A 17,940-nucleotide genomic window follows, 5' to 3' on the forward strand; every position below is an offset into this window, starting at 1 on the left:
CAAAATGATTGAAGGGCTCTAATGATTTGTCTTGTCAAAATTATGTACTTATTGGCAAGTCTAATTTCTATTATCCAAGGAATAAAAATTTCCCTAGGAACTATTATCCAATGGGTAAAGAGGAAATGATGATAAGTAAGGTTTTGAAATGACTAGTCATGAAGTATAATGATTACTTCCTAAGGTCCAAGGGTTCAATTAGGGTTAGATGGATTCACAAGGCTCAAAGATGGTCAAAAAAGTCAATCTAGGGTTATGAGATGTAACTAAGTTGAACGGGTACTTAGGTTTTTCTAACTAATCGGTTGGAAACTAATTCTACTTACCAAGTAGGATTTCTAGCCAAGAAATGCAATTTAAAGATTTTATTTTATTCACTATGAAAATATACAAGTGCTTCTATAAGCATACTTGTCTTTAGAAAAAGACTAAATTGTCCGGAACGAAAAGATATAATTTTATAAATCTCAAATCTAATTATGACGGATTATTAGAAATTAAAAAGGAATTTTAAAAGCAAATTCCAGGTAGTTAAAATAAAATTTAAACATTTAACGAAATTTTTATTTACCAAAAATAAGGGTCGTTACAATTTTACTCGGTATCGATTCTCAACCTAGCTTCCGCCGTTGACTTCCGCATACTCGGTTCATCTACCACTGCGATGCCCTAGGGGCATATGTTAAGATTGCATTAACTCTTTTATTATACTCTACTTTTTATGGGGAATGAAAAGTTATGGTAGAGTAATAAATCCTTTGGTGGGAAAAGAGTAAATGTTTTGAGCATGAACACAAATACCCCACCACATTCCAGTGTTGTTTCCAATCGCGCAACCCACGCTTGGACCCAAATGAAAAATTGGACAAAAAAATATTCTTTTTCTGATCATTTCTTTGTTCATTAAGTACTAAAAACAATAATTGCAAACATCTTTTTTAAAGACACAGTGTTGAGAATATTAACAAAGGCCTAACTCCAAAGTTAACTTACTCAACACAATAGGCAATGATCTTAACCAAGTCCCGAAGTAAATTAATTAAGTACTTAAAACCTTGGACAAGTAGCCCAAAGTTTGGGAGAATACTGAAAATTGAGGACCCTAGCTAGTCTTCCTCCATTGAGTCTAACTCATCAAAGATAGTATATATTACATATACCAATCCGAGGTGACTTCTTGAGTCCCTATTAAATTATCCAAATCTATGGGTTCTCGAATCTCGATACTGTGATTTTGATTGAATGGGTCTTTTCCTCTCCCAATACTGTAATTTTGATCGAATAGGTCTTTTCGTCTTTCGAACCTGATACTATACTCATCAAAGATAGTATACCCGAAATACATTTGGCGACGAAGCGCGATTCATTCGTCCAATACCATATTTTGTGATGAAGCTCACTAAATGTATTTGGCGACGAAAAAATAAATTTGTCACTGTTCTAACAACTTCCGCGACGAAAATATTGTGTCACCAATTATACCTATTTAGTAACGGAAAAAAATATTTTCGTCACCAAAGGTATCCATTCGGCGATGAAATACATTTTTCATCGCCAAAAGCGTGAAAAAGAAGACGAAATTAATTTTTGTCGCCAAATTGATCGCATTTGGCAACGGAATATTTTTCTCATCACCAAATGGTTATCTTTGGTGACAAAAAATAATTTCGTCTTCTTTTTTACGCTTTCGCCAACGAAAAATTTATTTCATCGCCAAATGTATTTTGGGTAACTCTTTGCTCAGAAACTCCGATTGGGATAATTCAAATTGGGTTTCAACAAGAACACAAAGGGCTACAACATTCATGTTTATCAAAATTGTTAATTTTAAAATATAAAGGTTCTATATTTGAAATATATAATAACATATATGTTTAACATTAAAATATATTTCGAATGTCATTTTGAAAAGTGCTTGGGGTACAATTGGTTAAAGCTTGTGCGCGAAACCCAAGAGACTCGAGTTTGAAACCCAACATGAGCGAGAAAGTAGGACTTTTTCCCCATATGAAAACATCTTTTGTAACGAAAAATTTCGTCACCAATTATTCATTTTCATCAAAAGGCACTATATATAAGTGATGAAAAACATATTTCCCATGTGGGAATCCTTGACAGTCTTTAGTTGACAAAAAATATTTCATCGGCAACAGGGCCGGCCCAAGGTATTTGGATGCCCTAGGCCAAGTGGTGGAATAATGACCTACATAAATTTTCTAATTTAAAAACAATAAACAGAAATACTTAGCTATATATAATTTTCGTTCATACAATTCAACATGGTAAATATTTTGGCCTTAATGGCTTGTACGGTTGCAATAATATTTAGTGTACTTAGGTTTGAATCATAGCAGCCTCAATTTATGTGACTAGAGAAATTTTTTTTGGCAAAAAGACACTTTAAAAAAGTACCCTACCAGAATTTGAATCTAAGCATCTTGAGTGGAAGAGCAAACACTTTACCACTGAACCATTAAATGAGCTAATATTATGATTGTGCATAGAAAATATATATACTCATCTAGGAAGGGGTGTCCCACTTTTTGTCCAAAATGTAGAGGCCCAAGGCGGCAGCCTCTTGGGCCTTGCCCTTGGGTCGGCCTTGATCATCGATACTAATTTTTCGTTATCCATACTATTTGTGACAAAAACATGTAATCTGTGGCAATTTTTATTCATCTCTCCAAAGATCAAATTTTTTTGTAGTGCTTCATGGTTGAGACATTGTACTTTCTTGTAACGACCCACCCCTGCCTAATACAACGTTGTCTGCTTTCCCTCCCACATGCAACACACGATCCTATATAGTTACGTCCCTGTGGTTCGCACGACTATGCTTTGCTCGGTTTGCATTTTGAAAAAAAAAATTCATCTAAAAAAATACTCATTATTCTTACTTTCAATCATTACTCTCATTTTTCTCTCTACTCATTACCCCTATCTCTAACCATTATTATCATTTCTCTCTCTATCTCTCCACTCATTATCCATATCTCCAATCATTATCCTAATTTTTCTCTTCACTCATTAACCCAAAAACAAAACTAAAAAATTTTTAAAAATCCATCCAAACACACAAAAATTTCTCTTGAGTTTTCCCGAAAGCAAACCATACACTGTGTAGGTCCAAAGTCATCACTCATATGGCACCAGAAATTTTGAACTCCAACCAGTGGACAATACAAGGTCTCCCCAATCCACTTCCTTTAGGTTATGTTTGGTTTGATTGAATGGGAAGTGGAATGGAATGGTTATTCCTATGGAATATTACTCCGGTGTTTGATTCACTAAAAAATGAAAGGAACAACCACTCCACATGGACAATCACTTCTCATGAGAGATTCCTCATTTTGTTAATCAAAACGCAAACTTCTCATTTCTGGGTCATATTTTGATGATCCAAACTGTTCAACTGGCTTAAAACATATTTTTAAGGGTAACAATGAAAAATCAGCTCAAAATATCACTTGAAATTGCTTGATCCAAGCAATTTTAATTCATAAAATAGTTATATATGAACTTTTTGAAAAACTGATTGCACTTTGCAGTCATATTTTAAGCTGATTTCTCGCGAGTATCTTTAAAAATATTTTCTAAAAATGTTGAACGGTTGAATCATCAAAATAGGACCCAAAAATGAAAAGTCCTCATTTTAACAAAATGAGGGATATGCCTCATTAGAAACTTGGCCTCCACGTGGAATTGTTATTCATCCAAATAAAAGAATAGCTATTATAATTGAAAAGTAAAAGAATTACAATTTCATTCCACCATGTTAATGTCACTCCAAATTTTGCTATTGTCACTCTAAAATTTTACTATTGCCACTCCAAATTTCATTATACAGACAAGCAATATGGGGACGCAATTGAAAAATAGCCCAATAAGCCAAAGAACATTAATTGGGAACGCAAGTCCGAATAAGGGAAATTCAAAAGCACATAAGTTCTTTCTGTTTTTTTCTTTTATTAAATGTTCATGCTTAGAGAATATCTAGCCATCCAAACTCTAATGTCCAAGTGTTGCAACTGACTTTAGTTTTTCTAGAATATCTTGTCATCCAAACTCTAATTGAAATTCAAAAGCATATAACTTGTGAAAGCATTTCACTTGAGCGCGTTCATACTCCCAAAAGTCACCAACAAGATCTTGAGTGTGTTCTCTAGAAAGTGATGTAGGATGACTGCAAAGAAAACCACTATTCAAGTGGTGCTACTAGAACCAAATTGGAAAGGCACTAAAATATGAGAATTTGGGGCTTACATTATGAGAATTTGGGGCTTACATCAATTAAAGTTTTGTAGGCGTGCACAGTAAAGGGATTGGCCTGATAGGGTTTTGAGGGGTCTATAGAAGGGCCAATGATACAATAAATTAAATGGGTGATGCATTCTTAAATGGAGGACACAGATTCACCAAACCCGATTTCGAATTTGAAGCTAATGCAAGTCAACTGTTGTTTCTTTTTCCATTTGCGTATTTACCAAGTTTGAAGAGGCCTAAAGCCCTAATATTATGAAATCTAGAACTCCGAAGGTATTGGTGCTACCACGCAGTTTCCGTCAGTGATAGTTTACCAGGAGAGATGAACGATCGAGAGTATATCGGGGTGGCGTAGAGGAAGAAAAGATAGCGGTGGTGTGGAGAGAACTACAACAGGTAGTCGGTGGTTCGGTGTGGAGAGTTGAGAGTGAGGGAGATAATTTTTGGGGAAACTTTTTTCTGAATTGATTTGGGTTGTCTTTGAACCTCCACGTCCTTCTCACTTAAAAAGGCAAATTTCAAAGTTTGGGGGATTCTCCTTCTTGCATGGCCTACATGCACTAATATTACGGATGTGTTCCACTAAACCTTTTTAAAAAATAACTTTGTATGGGCCTAGGCCTAGATCCATATTGCACAAAAACTATTTTCGAATATATTATTTTTAAATTTAAAAATCACAGATAAGTACTTATTTTTAAGAAGGCTTAGTGGAACACACCACGTACAAAATATGAACTTCATCACCACAAATACTATTTTTTTGTCGATCTGGACCGTTAGGATTTCACGTCTTACAAATTGTTCCATCACTCATGAACAAATATAGATCATAAGATATAAACGATCATTTGATTAGACTGCATTATATGCATTTGGAGGAATTATGTCTTATAGTGCATAGGTCAAGTCCCGCATGCTATTCTTTTTGTCAATCGAAACCTTCTATATTTTACAATATGAGGTATTAAATCAATATTGCCGATAATGAAGTCTATCACATATCCATAGACTCTTCATTGGACATAAAATTACATTCTAATAATAGAACCACTTTTTGATCAAGGGGATCCTAGATTCGGTAGTCCCAAAAAATTACGAGAATGATTAAAACAACCACCACAACAAATTAACAGTCTCGATCGTCCTGATCGTGTTCCGGTTATGAGACTACCGTACATTACAATAAAGCACAACACTTTACTTTGGAGACAATGAAGTTGAACATATATATTTTGAACATAGTTGCCGAGTAATTTCTTCTAATGATCCATCTGAACCCTTAATATTTCACATCTTATCGATTCTATCATTGTCGCCGAAATCGGTCATAATCAACTGTCGACAACACCTTCATCGAAACTCATTTGATGCTTCCAAAGGCATTAAAGTCTTATAGCGCACAACTCAACCACCGCTTGAGGTAAATTTTCTCAATTGGAACAGTCTACTTTTTGGATAATATCATTAACTTCATTCTTACAAAGGATGAAGACTATCAAGTATCAACATACACATGATCGGACGTAAAATAACATTTTCAAGTGAATTTGCATCCCAGTAAAGGGGCTTCATACACCCAATAGACCAAAAATTTTATGAGAATGTTTAAAACATGAACCACAACAAAAGTGAGCGGTCTTGATCATTGTGATTGTATTGCGGTCGTATGACTACTGTACACACTAAAGCAGAAGACTTAGTTTAGAAACATTGAGGTTCAATGTCTAGATTTTCAAGCAAGTTGTCGAATAACTTTTTCAGATGACCGATGTAAACTGTTCAGATTGCATATCTTATCCATTCTATAATTCTCGCCAAAATTGCTCATAACCGAATGTCGGCAACCACATGATCGAAACACATTCAATGCTTCTAAAGGAATTAAAGTCTTATAGTGCCTCACTCAAGCACGCTTTAGCTACTTTTAAAAAGTCAGAACCGTCTAACTTTTACGTAACAAGAATTTGATCATTCTTGCAAAGGATAAAAGTAAATCGCTATTATTTCATCAGACATAACTTATCATTCTTATAATGAACTATGATAGCAATCAAAGAGCTTTATAAATCCGATGGAGCCCAAAATTTACAAGAATATTTTAATTAACAATAACAACCAAATCAATGGCCTCGATACATTTTACTGACTTCTGTTACATTTTGTTGTTCAAAATAATTGCAAAACATATATACTCCTACATTTTAATTTTTTTGTCACAATAAAATGTAAACCACGGTTAAGGTGCAACGATTAATTATGTAAAAAAAAATTGTCTATGCCCTTTATAGGTTCTTGTTATTCCTTTTAGAGGTTATTGTTATGCTTTTATGTGGTAATGTTATACCTCTTTTGCTTTTTGCTCAATGTTATGTCTTTTGTTGTTTTTTGTTATGCCTATTGATGGTGTTGTGTTGTGCTCTTCAATGGTTTCCATTATGCTTATTTTTTCCACCAATGTTATGCCTCAATTGTTATGCCATTTATTGGTCTTGTTATGCCTATTTTTGATAAGTGTTATACCTTGTTAGGAAATGTTATACTCATGTTATGTTCATGTGTGGCCTGTGATCCTTGATCTTCTCCTCCGCTGGTGGTTTGATGGTTATTGAGTCTTCTCTTAGCCTGCACAGGGAGCGCACGACTAAGATCTGGCCGGGGGTTGTCCCGGCAAGGCCCTCTAGCGAGAGGATAAGTATTGTGCAGAGAGAGGAGGCAGAAGACAATGAGTGTGAGTAAGTAGTAGCATGTACCTGTTTAGGGTTACCATCGCTAGGTATTTATAAAACTCCCTGACTTGCTCTCCAAGCACAAGCACGTGCCTTGCGCGGGCCAAGCGATGTCATCGTGACGTCATCAAATAGATCTAGTAACCGTTTTTAGGGCTGAGCTGGCACACCCATGTGCGCCCATGATCTTCTTCTGTTATAACCGCTTTTACACGTGGGAAGACACGCAAATTAGCAGCTAGCTGTGGTCGGCAGCGGCCGTGCTCCGCGGGTGGCCGAACACGCCCTTTGTCGACCCTGGCACGTGACCGACGAGAGAGGACACGTCATAAGGGACCCGCCGAAGAAGGTGGCCGAGAACGAGCTGGCCTTTTGCCGAGCCCGTGGCAAGTGAGATGGCGACGAAGACTTGGGCCAAGAGCCGTGCACAAGGTTCATGCTCGGCACGGAGCAGGTTCGGTACTTAACACAGCGAGTTTCCATGTTCGGCCTGCTACAATAGCCCCTCAATCTCTACCGACGCCGAACATGAGGTAGGGATTGATATCAAGCCTTGGCCGAATCTAACGAGAGCCGAACGTGATTTTTCTTTAAGGGTGAGATTTAGCCGAGCCTGATCTATTCTCTCTTTAGAAGCAATATCAGCCGTTGGTGGAGAACCCTAGTGGAGGAGTGCCAGATGTTGCTCCACGGTTGGGTACGACTGGTGAGATGACGGCTGGTATGCTCTGCAGGTTGTCCTTTATTTGCCACGTGTCACACGCTAAATGGTCAAAAGCTCGGCGGTGTAATGATGGGCGGGAGTTTCAAATCTTAAACCCTAGCCCTATATAAAGGGCGACGCGAGGAGAGAGAAGGGCCAGGTTCTCTCTCTCTCTCTAGAACTCCATTGTTAGAACTCCCACTAGCAACTGTTCATCTTCTGTCCTTGATTCCCAACCGCTTCATCACCAGATCTCGCCACAAATCCCAGGTATGAACTCGTTTTTTGCTTCTCTTGACTTTTCTTGCAATTTTCCTGGACTTTTTCCCGTTTTTCTGGGGTTTTTTGTTCCAAGTGAACAGTGTATTACTGGAGATGAGCGAACTGTTCATATCCAGCTTCAATGTGTTCTTCCGAGCCCCATCCTTGATGTTAGTGGTCTGGGCCGATGGCGAGGCTGGCCGAGCCCCAATTTTTTACGTTGATAAGGTTGGCCGACAATGGGTTTGGCCGAGCTTGTTGACTTGAGTCCGTGTTTCCCGAACTTGGATTTGTGGAATGTGATAATAGGGTGGGCCAGTTTTAGGTAGCCGAACATAGCAAAATCCCTGCTTTCTAGCCAACGACGAGGGTTTTCATTGTTTCACTCTTGTCTTCGTTAGGTTTGGCTCACTCAATTATCGTCATTTCATCCGACTTTGAAAGTTCAGGGGACGATTCCATAGATCTCATGATCCGAGCATACGTGGAGAGGTACAGGAGCCGATGCCAGGCCTCTTCAATTTCCTCCAATATGTCTGGCTCCAGTGACTCCAATGCCGAATGCGACTATGAATACGATGGCGGGTACAACACTGCGCCCGAGATAACCTTCACCACTAGTACGGAATCCGAATCCGAGCATGAACTTGGTCCCGAGGCCGAGTCCAAGCTTCGCCCCCAGACCGAAGCCACAACTTCTTCCCGTTCTATTCCGGCCGAAACCTCATTCGAGAACAGGGAGGTCGCCAATCTTTATGAGCGAAGGCAGTTTTGTCCTTATGCCCACTACTTCAGCGGCCATCCTAATGAGTACGCTGATTTCTGTCGAACATACAACATCCCTGACGATGTTGTTGTTAGCCAGGTGGCTAGTAACAGGATAAGGGATAAGAGGGAAGACCGTCCCGAACATATAACGGTTCCCCTTATGGCAATTTGTGAAGCTGGACTCCGCTTTCCTCTTCACCCATTTTTGAGGGAGTTGTTGGCCAAGTTCGGCATAGTTCCTCATTTCTTCGCCATAAATAGCTATAGGATAGTGATGTCGGCGATAAAACTGAAGGAGCTCCATAATCTTGAGTTCACAGTCGCCGACATCTTTCACACATACATCATGTCCAGGCACGGCAAGACCGATCGCAGGTACTTGTCGACGCGTAGTGGCAAGGATCCCCTGATAAATGGGCTTCCCGACACTGATAAGTGGGCCAATTTGTACGTTGAAGTAAGTGGAAATTACGAGTTCGACATCAGTCGACATGGCTGCATTCCGTGCTGAGGATAAAAGATTTCTGAGGTCATTTTCCCTCCTCCTTTATTTGCCAAGCACGATTTACTCTACTTACCGCAGTCCTGATGCTTATTTGGCTAACACTTCTTCCTTGCAGATCACCGAGCAATTACCAAGAGACAGCAGTCCTTTGCTGTTGAAAGGAATATTGAAACGCTGAAGGCTCAGATCTGCCGTGACGCACCGACGCTGCTGGGCTACACCCCTTCGTATAAGGGGAAGTTGAAGAGAAAGGAGAAGGAAGCAGGGCCGAGCACGAAGGTCAAGGGCAAGAAGGCAGTTGCTGGGGAGCAGGAGGCTGGAGGCATCAACCACAATCCGAGCAAGAAGACAAAGGTACCGAGGGTGAGGTTTCCCACTTTGAAGAAGTCAGCGGACTTCTGGTTCCAGGACAGTCAGCCAGCTGATTTCCAAGGCGTCAGCATCCCTCCTATCCAAACACTTATTCCCGAATTTGCCGACGATATGGGAAGGAGGAACGTTGTGAAGATCAACCTTAGGGATGGTGCTCTTGCTCAGCAGAAGGAAGCTGAGACGGCTGAACCTGCTTCTAAGAAGCAGAAGGTCACTCGTGACTTCTTTCCCACTAGGCCGCCGACGCCGATTCTCAAAGATCAAACTAAGTCATCTGCTGCTGGTGGCTCCAAAGCTGTGGAGAAGTCGGCGGGTTCTGGGGGTCAAGTGATCGTGCAAGAGTTTGCACCTTCGTTTGCTACAATCGAAGGTAGGGTTGTCAGTGTTGAAGATAGTGTTAAATTGGAGCCAGGGTTGGCCGTCACCATGTTGCACGGCCTTGCTTTACCGAGGGATATGGAGAGGGTTCCAAGGGAGCTGCAGCCGAGCATCGTTCACGCGAGCGCCTACCTTGTTCAGGTATTTGATCACTTAATTTCTTAGACATGATGTTCGACTGTGCTTTAGTCGCCGAGCCTAACCGTTTTGTCTTCTGCAGGCTGGACAGGCTCTACTGCGGGTTTCAGATCAGGCTGATTTATTGGCTGCCGAGAGGACGCGCTATCGAGATGACGCTAAGGCCGAGCATGAAAAATCGAAGGCTGCGAAGAATGGCCTGAAGTTGGCAAAGGCCAAGATTGTCGAACTCGAGAGGGAGAGGGATGAAGCGTTGGAGAAAGTCAAGAAGTCCGAGCGTGAGCTTGGCCAAGTGTTGAGAAGGGAAAAGAGGAAAATGAAGGAGGTGGATGAAAAGGCTTACCAGGCTGCGTATGATAGAGCTGGTGCCGAGTATGTCAGGGAGGCTCGGTCGATGGCGAATGAAGAGATCAAGAGCAAGATCCCCATTGCATATCAAGCAGGATATAAGGCTGGGGTGAAAGCTGTGTGCGGGGTGATGCAGCTGGAACCGGATATGAATTTGACAAAGTCAATTCCTGCAGCCGAAGTGCCCGAGCTTGTGCTGCCCTATACCGACGAGGAGTGTGCACCACTTCCTCCAGAGGAGTTTTTCGAAAGTGAAGAGGATATTGATGACCTCACTGGTGCCAATGCTGAAGTGGGTATGGCTGAGGCAGTTGAGCAGGACACCGAGCAGGCCAATAAGAATAACGAGAAGGCTACCGAGGCTGAGAGTGGAAAGGCTGCCGAGGCCGAGAGCGAAAAGGCTACTGATGTTGTTCCACAAGATTAGGATTTCTCTTTTGTTTTTGACTTTGAAATTTTTGTTTGGACTGGACGGCTCCGAGTTTGGATTTTGCCGTGCCAGGTGTAATGAAGGCTAGAACATTTTGCCGAGCTCGAATGCAATGTCTTTTTTAAACGAATGACTTCTTTTTGCAATGCTTTCTTGAATTTGTCATACTTGCTCGTTTTGAAATTTGAGATCATGGTTATCCGTAGCCCCTTCTATGGTTTTGGGTCGGCTGAGTTATGTTGACATGTAGCAAAGTAGAAACTGCTTCATCATTTTGGGTTTTGCCGAGCTTTAAACAATGCATAGTGATAATAAAGCCGAGCCTGGCCCATATTAGATGTGTTGATGTGAAAGTTTGCCGAGCCCTGGTTAATGAAGTAGTAGTTATCCTATAGCCCCCACTTTGGTTTGGGTTCGGCCTAGTGGTAGGAATGTTTGTCCAATTGTTGAAGTTGATAGCTGTAGGTATTAGCGAGCCTGAACCAAAGTAGAGTAATAGAATAAAGAGAGTTTGCCAAGCGTGTGTTGTTCTCGGCCAGTTGCTAGTTTAGTGGATGATACTAAGGTTAGTCGCCAAAGTTGTGGAGGGCACACACCCGTGGTTTGCGGCTCGGTCAACTTGTCAGCCCTTAGCCTGTAAGTAAAGTGTTTAACGTTTGTGGGTGGTTTGCTCACCAAAGCGTGAGTGTAACCAGGCTGTAGCCGACCATATTGTCTTGCTAAGCAGAACCGGAGCCCAAATTCCAGCCATATTGTGTGTCTTTGGGCTCAGTGGACCTGATGTCCGTTTTGCTTCTTTTGGGCAGTAATAGTGGTCGAAGCAGGGGCATATGAGCCGTTTGTGGGTGTGACCGAGGTCAACGTTTGTGTTTGGCCAATTGAGCTGTGGCTAAACAACAATTAAGCCGAGTAAGAAAGATGTTTTTTGGAATTGCAAATGACAACTGCCATATAATTTCTTTGACTCCTCAAACATGAAGTACAAGTTGAAATGTAAAGACTTGGGCCGAAGCCAATAAAGAAAAATAGGATAGGCAGTGGCCAAACATGAGGCACACTGTAAGGTTTTCGGCTACATGTATGCCTTCTTGAGGTTCTGTGCGTTCCATGGGTTAGTTAGAACTTTCCCATTCATGTCCTCTAGCACGTAGGCGCCTTCTCCAGCAATCTTGACGACACGAAAGGGGCCCTCCCAGTTGGGTTTGAATTTCTGCTTCTTGCTAGCTTGCACCACCTTTCGCCAGACCAAGTCGTCTGGTTTGAAGGTCTTGGTTCGAACACTTCGGTTGTAGCCTCTTGCCACTTGTTGTTGGTATTCGGCGAGCTTTAGCTAAGCATCGTCGCGTTTCTCTTCTGCCAGGGTAAATCCTTGTTGTACGGCTTCTTCGTTAGTCTTTGGATCGAAATTCTCAATCCGCAGAGTGGGGAACTTGGACTCCAGTGGGATTACCGCCTCCATGCCGAATGCCATTGAAAAGGGCGTTTGTCCGGTTGAACGCCGGGGAGTAGAACGGTAAGCTCAGAGGACACGTGGTAATTCTTCAGCCCATTTTCCTCTCTTGGATTTTAACCGGCGCTTGATCCCGGCGCAGACAGTTTTGTTTGTTGCCTCGGCTTGTCCATTCCCTTGGGGGTAAGCTGGAGTAGAGTTGAAAAAACGTATCCCAAATTCTTCACAGAGGTTGGTGAGCTCATTACCAATGAATTGGCTCCCGTTGTCTGATATAATGGCATAAGGGACTCCGAACCTTGTAACAATGTTTCGCCAGACAAATCTTCGGACATCAGCCTCAGTGATTGTCACGAGAGGTTCGGCCTCTACCCATTTTGAGAAGTAGTCCGTTGTGGTGATCAGGAACTTGAATCCTCCTGGAGCTGTTGGCAGTTTTCCGACGATATCAAGCCCCCATTGTGCAAAGGGCCAAGGACTGATGATGGGGGAGAGGTTCTGAGCGGGTTGCTTTGGAATGGGAGAAAATAGTTGGCATGGTCGGCATTTGCGAACTGTGTCTTCGCAGTTTTTTTTCATGTTTTTCCAAAAGTATCCCTGACTCAATGCTCTTTGGCAAAGTGAACGGCCGCCGAAGTGGCAACCACAACTCCTTGAATGAAGTTCGGCGAGAATTTCGGGTACCTGTGTTGGGTGGACCACGAGTAGGTATGGGCCAGAGATAGATTTCCTGTAAAGTTGGCCGCTCTCAGAGAGCCAGTAGTGAGCGGCTTTATTCCTGATACGATAAGCTTCCTTCTTGTCTGCCGGCAGAGTATCATTTTTGAGGAACGCAATGATCTCGTCCATCCAGCTTGGGCCCAGTTCAACGTTGAGAACCTTTGAAGTGGTATCAAAGCTTGGGTAGTCCATGTTGCCGAAGCTGATTGTCCGAAATTCGGTTGCTTTTGAAGCTGAGGCAAGGCCAGCGAGTGCGTCGGCATGCGCATTGTGTTCGCGGTTGATCTGTTCGATTTTGAAATTGGGGAAGTGGGTGATTAGTTCGGCTGTGGTGGCCTGATATTTTGACATCCGCGGATCCCGAGCCTCATAATCGCCCAATATTTGGTTAACGATGAGTTGGGAGTCACAGTAAACAATAAGGTTGGAAATTTCCATCGCGACCACAGAGCGTAAGCCAGCTAGGAGTGCTTCATATTCAGCTTCGTTGTTGGTGGCGGGGAAGTTGATGCTGATAGCACTTTCGTGTAGTGTTCCACAGGGGGAGACTAGGACGACCCCGGCCCCGGCCCCGGCCCCTGCTCCGTTGCTGTTTGACGCTCCGTCAACATGTAGACGCCATATGTCGCCTTGGAAAAGGTGCCAAGGTTCTGGTGACAGTTGATGCTCGGCGACGGTTTGTGTTGGGATGGGTATGTTGAGGAGTTCAGTATCTTCTGGAGTAAGTTCAGCAATGAAATCAGCAAGAACCTGTCCTTTGATTGCCATTTGTGGTTCAAACCGGATATCAAAGTTTGCTAGCTCGACTGCCCACTTGGAAACCCTATTGGATAGATCAGCCTTTCGAAAGAGGCTCTTGAGGGAATGTTCAGTTAAGACGACGATAGGGTGTGACTGAAAGTAGGGCAGGAGTTTTCTAGCCGCTGAAACGAGAGCGAGGGCTAACTTTTCAAGTGGTAGGTAGCGAGTTTGAGCTGGAAGGAGTGTCTTGCTTGTGAAATAGATAGGCTTGTCATCGGCACCTTCCCGACGTACAAGAGCAGAACTGGTTGCGTGGGCGGATATGGCGAGGAAGAGATATAAAGTTTCGAACTCCTTCGGTTTTACCAACAGCGGGGTCGAATTTAAGTAGTCCTTTAGTTCGGCAAAGGCTGAGTCACAATCCGGGGTCCATTCAAAGCTGCATCGACTTTTTCCCTTCAAGGCATGGATGAATGCGTGGCATTTTTCTGAGGATTTGCTGATGAATCGGTTTAGAGCCGCTGCCATCCTAGTGAGCCTTTGTACTTCCTTGATCGTCCTAGGTGGGCACAAATCTTGAACAGCCTTGATTTGGTTGGGGTCGGCCTCGATGCCTCTACGAGTGACCAGGTGTCCGAGGAATTTCCCAGCGCTCACCCTAAACGCGCATTTTTCAGGATTTAGCCGTAGCTTGTGGAGTTTGAGGATGTTGAAGACTTCCGCCAAGTCTCGGAGGTGGTTGGATTCCTTCTTGCTTTTGACTACAAGGTCATCAATGTAGGCCTCCACGGTATGGCCGATTTGTTCATCTAACATCTTGAATATTGCTCTGTTGAACGTTGCCCCTGAATTCTTGAGCCCAAAGGGCATGACGCAGTAACAAAAGATGCCGTGTGGCGTGATGAAAGCAGTTTTCTCCATGTCGTCGGGGTCCATGGCAATTTGGTGGTAGCCACAGTAGGCGTCCAAAAAGCTTAGCCGAGCATGGCCTGCCGTTGCGTCCACAAGTTGATCAATCTTTGGCAGTGGGAACCAATCCTTTGGGCAAGCGTCGTTGAGATTGGTATAATCCACGCAGACTCGCCATTTACCGTTTTTCTTTTTAACGACCACAGTGTTGGACAGCCATGTTGGGTATTGTACTTCTTGGATGGCGTTGGCCTCCAGCAGTCGCTTGACCTCTTCGACGACGGCGTCAGCGTGCTCGGCTGCAGAATGTCGTGCTTTCTTGATGACAAGCTTGGCGTCTTTCTTGATGTTGAGTGAGTGACTGATGAAATTGGGATCGACCCCCGGCATTTCGTTGGGGGTCCAGGCAAAAACTTTTACATTTTTCTTGAGGTATTGGAACATTTCTTCGCGATCAGTCTCGCTGATGGAAGAACTGATCAAGAAGAATCGGGATCCATCCTCGTTGATTGGCATTTAGACGAGGTCCTCCTCTGCTTTATCTTCAGCTTCCTGGCCGACGTCGTCGATTACGGCCACGTCGGGGACTTCAACCCATTGAACTTGTTTGGCTTTGGCGGAATTGTGGATGGCATAGACGTAGTATTTTTTGAAGGCTACTTGGTCACCTCGCAAATCTTCTTGTCTTCCTGTGGCGCCGATGAAGCGGACGACCTGGTGGTAGGTGGAAGCAATGGCTTGCATTCCGTGGAGCCAAGTTCGGCCAAGGATGGCGTTGTATTGGCTCGGAATGTTGACGACGATGAATTCGACGGTCAGAGTTTTTGAGCCGACGACGACTGGGAGGAAGATTCGGCCAAGTGGCCAGACGGGTGCACTGTTGAAGCCTATAAGGGGTACGTCGGTAGGTTGTAGGGCTGACTCTGGTAGATCCAACTTCTTGAAAAGGTCGTAATACATGACCTCTGTTGAACTTCCTTGATCGATGAGGACGCGCTTTACGTCGTGGACGCCTATTTGGATGGTGACGACGAGGGCGTCCGAGTGTGGAGTTTGAACATGCTCAAGGTCACGCTCAGTAAAGCTTATCGTCCATTTGGGTGCGTCCTGTGGTCGTTGACGCTTGGATCCGCAACCAACTGAGAGTATCTGTTTGGATGTTGAGGCGTGATCGATGTTGGCCTTGAGGGCGGTTTCGGATGCCTTCGTCATTGGACCGTGGATGACGTGTATCAGTGGGCGCTGTTCATTGGGGTTGGGATTTGTCTGCCGGGCGGGCGTTTTTGCTCGATCAATGTATTGGTCGAGATGGCCTTGGGCCGCCAAACGTTCCAACAGCGCCTTGTACGGAGTACATGCCGTTGTATAGTGGCTGAGCTCATTGTGATACGAGCACTTCTTCCTAGGGTTCTGATCCGTTTGGCCGTTGTCCGTGCCGAGCTTGCCTTGCGGCCACTCAAACCATGGTTGTCTCATGATTTCTTTTAGGAAGGACCAGATGGGTTCTTTGAAATGGGTGGTTTCGGCCACGTAGTCGTGCTCTTTGGGCTGGCGTTTCTTCCCTTCTTTGATGTTGTGTACCTGCTTCTTGGGTTGCAGGTGCTGGGTGATTGCTGGTGCCGGTAGTTGGGTTGCGGCCGAGGTGAAGGATGCTGTCAAGCTCGGGATTCCCTGGGCCGCACGGTCCGCATAAAACTCTTCAAGAGCACAGAATCTTTCCACGACGCGCATTAATTCTCCCATGCGGGGTGGTGGGCGGATGGCGAGTTCGTCTAGGATCTTGCTGCCTGTTTCCAGACCGTTTTTGAAAGTGCGCGTAGCCCAATATTCATCGATTCCTGAAATTTCATTGAACAGCTGCCAATAACGCTCAGCGTATTGTCTGAGTGTTTCATTTTTGAGCTTCCTCATCTGGGACAAGGACTCAGGCTCCTTGGCTGTCCTGTTACTGGTGATGAAGCGAGTGTTGAAGGCGCGTTCAAGGTCGGTCAGGTTCCGTATGGATCCAGCGAGCAATTTGTTGAACCACTGGAGTCCAAGGGAGCCGAGGCTGGACGGGAATGCTTTGCATTTTATTTCGTCTCTCGTGGTGCATAGCTCAATGGTTTGACGGAAGTGGATAAGGTGAGTGTAGGCTTCGCATGTGGTAGGATCGAACTTCGTAAACTTTGGCAGGTGGAAGTTGGGTTCGGCCGTCGTGTTGATTATGTGGGGTGCGAAGGGAGAAACGCCGAGGTCCTTCAACTGCCGCTCAAAACCAGGGCGTGGCGGCCTGCCGTGCTCATCCGTCTTTGTTCTCTTGGACTCTCTATCTGGAGACTTTTCGCGGTTTCGATGCCGGAGTTTGTCTCGTAAATCTGCTGTCACCCGGCGATGTTCGTCAACCGTTTCTCCTCTGTCTTACGGGATTTGGTCTCGTTGTTTGGCTCGTCAATACGCATGCCCTTTCCTTTTCGTCGAGCCTGGTTGCTGTTGTCGAACTTTTCTGCAGGGATTTCACCGAGTCGTTCAGATACATGGCGTCTGGTCTCCGCAGAATCTCGGCTACGGTGGGAAACCGTTGTGCGAGAGAATTCTGCGCGACCAGTCGAGTATGTGCTTGTAAATGACTCGGTATCCCTAGTGTTGGTTCGATCGTGGTGTTCTTTTGAGCGGTGTGTTCTCGATGCGGTGGGTTGCTTGTAAAGGAGTATCTCTCTGGCGTCCCCCGATGCCGGGGTGAAGCCTAGGCGGTCTTTTACGGATCTGCGTTGGCCTCCCTCGTTCTGACGCCTTTTGTGGTGGTGGTGGAGGTGGCGTTCACCTTCTCCTACCCCCTCCACCAGATCTGGATGCGGAGGGGGTGGTCTCTTGCTGCATGAGCTGTTTCATTTGAGCCACCTCCGCCCTTAGCGCAGCCAACTCGTTATCGCGCTCATCGTCGCGACGCTGTAACAAACGGATATAGGCCGCCGTTACGTCGTCCGCGACTGGTGAGAGACCGGATCCTGGGGCGAGGGATATGGACATGTGCCTCTTGTGGGGTGTTGTGGGGATGACATTTCCGCTAGCGTTTTTCGTCCCTGAGATGGCTACATCCGTCTGATCTCCGCCCATGGTGAGTGGTTTGGTCGTTTTTTCACGGAGGAGTGGGGGGTTTGGAGGATGTGAGAGCCGTTTGAATCAGAAGCAATTCACGTCGGGTTCACCAATTGTGTGGCCTGTGATCCTCGATCTTCTCCTCCG

General features: G+C 44.3%; 2 protein-coding genes across 2 annotated transcripts; both read right to left on the reverse strand.

Annotated features, from left to right (window-relative positions):
• Window positions 1-12,414: 12,414 nt before the first annotated feature.
• Window positions 12,415-14,622, reverse strand: LOC131298611 (uncharacterized). Its single transcript, XM_058324091.1, has 3 exons — window positions 14,353-14,622; window positions 14,101-14,262; window positions 12,415-14,010 (listed from the first exon to the last, which is right to left on the reverse strand). The coding sequence occupies exons 1-3, from the start codon at window positions 14,620-14,622 to the stop codon at window positions 12,415-12,417; spliced, it is 2,028 nt and encodes a 675-aa protein (XP_058180074.1).
• A 609-nt stretch (window positions 14,623-15,231) lies between these two features.
• LOC131298613 (uncharacterized) lies at window positions 15,232-16,626 on the reverse strand. Its single transcript, XM_058324092.1, has 3 exons — window positions 16,297-16,626; window positions 15,586-16,056; window positions 15,232-15,429 (listed from the first exon to the last, which is right to left on the reverse strand). The coding sequence occupies exons 1-3, from the start codon at window positions 16,624-16,626 to the stop codon at window positions 15,232-15,234; spliced, it is 999 nt and encodes a 332-aa protein (XP_058180075.1).
• Between the last annotated feature and the right edge of the window lie 1,314 nt (window positions 16,627-17,940).

Source organism: Rhododendron vialii, chromosome 8a, assembly GCF_030253575.1.
Source record: "Rhododendron vialii isolate Sample 1 chromosome 8a, ASM3025357v1".
Taxonomy (NCBI): Eukaryota; Viridiplantae; Streptophyta; class Magnoliopsida; order Ericales; family Ericaceae; genus Rhododendron; species Rhododendron vialii.

Coding starts and splice junctions, on each gene's coding strand:
- LOC131298613 (XM_058324092.1), bottom strand. CDS start 16,626: ATGAGGAAGCTCAAAAATGAAACACTCAGACAATACGCTGAGCGTTAT. Junction 16,057..16,296: donor ACCTGCAACCCAAGAAGCAG/GTACACAACATC, acceptor ACTCCGTACAAG/GCGCTGTTGGAACGTTTGGC. Junction 15,430..15,585: donor TAGGCTTCAACAGTGCACCC/GTCTGGCCACTT, acceptor ACCTACCACCAG/GTCGTCCGCTTCATCGGCGC.
- LOC131298611 (XM_058324091.1), bottom strand. CDS start 14,622: ATGTTAGATGAACAAATCGGCCATACCGTGGAGGCCTACATTGATGAC. Junction 14,263..14,352: donor CACCTAGGACGATCAAGGAA/GTACAAAGGCTC, acceptor CATGCCTTGAAG/GGAAAAAGTCGATGCAGCTT. Junction 14,011..14,100: donor ACGCAACCAGTTCTGCTCTT/GTACGTCGGGAA, acceptor CCACTTGAAAAG/TTAGCCCTCGCTCTCGTTTC.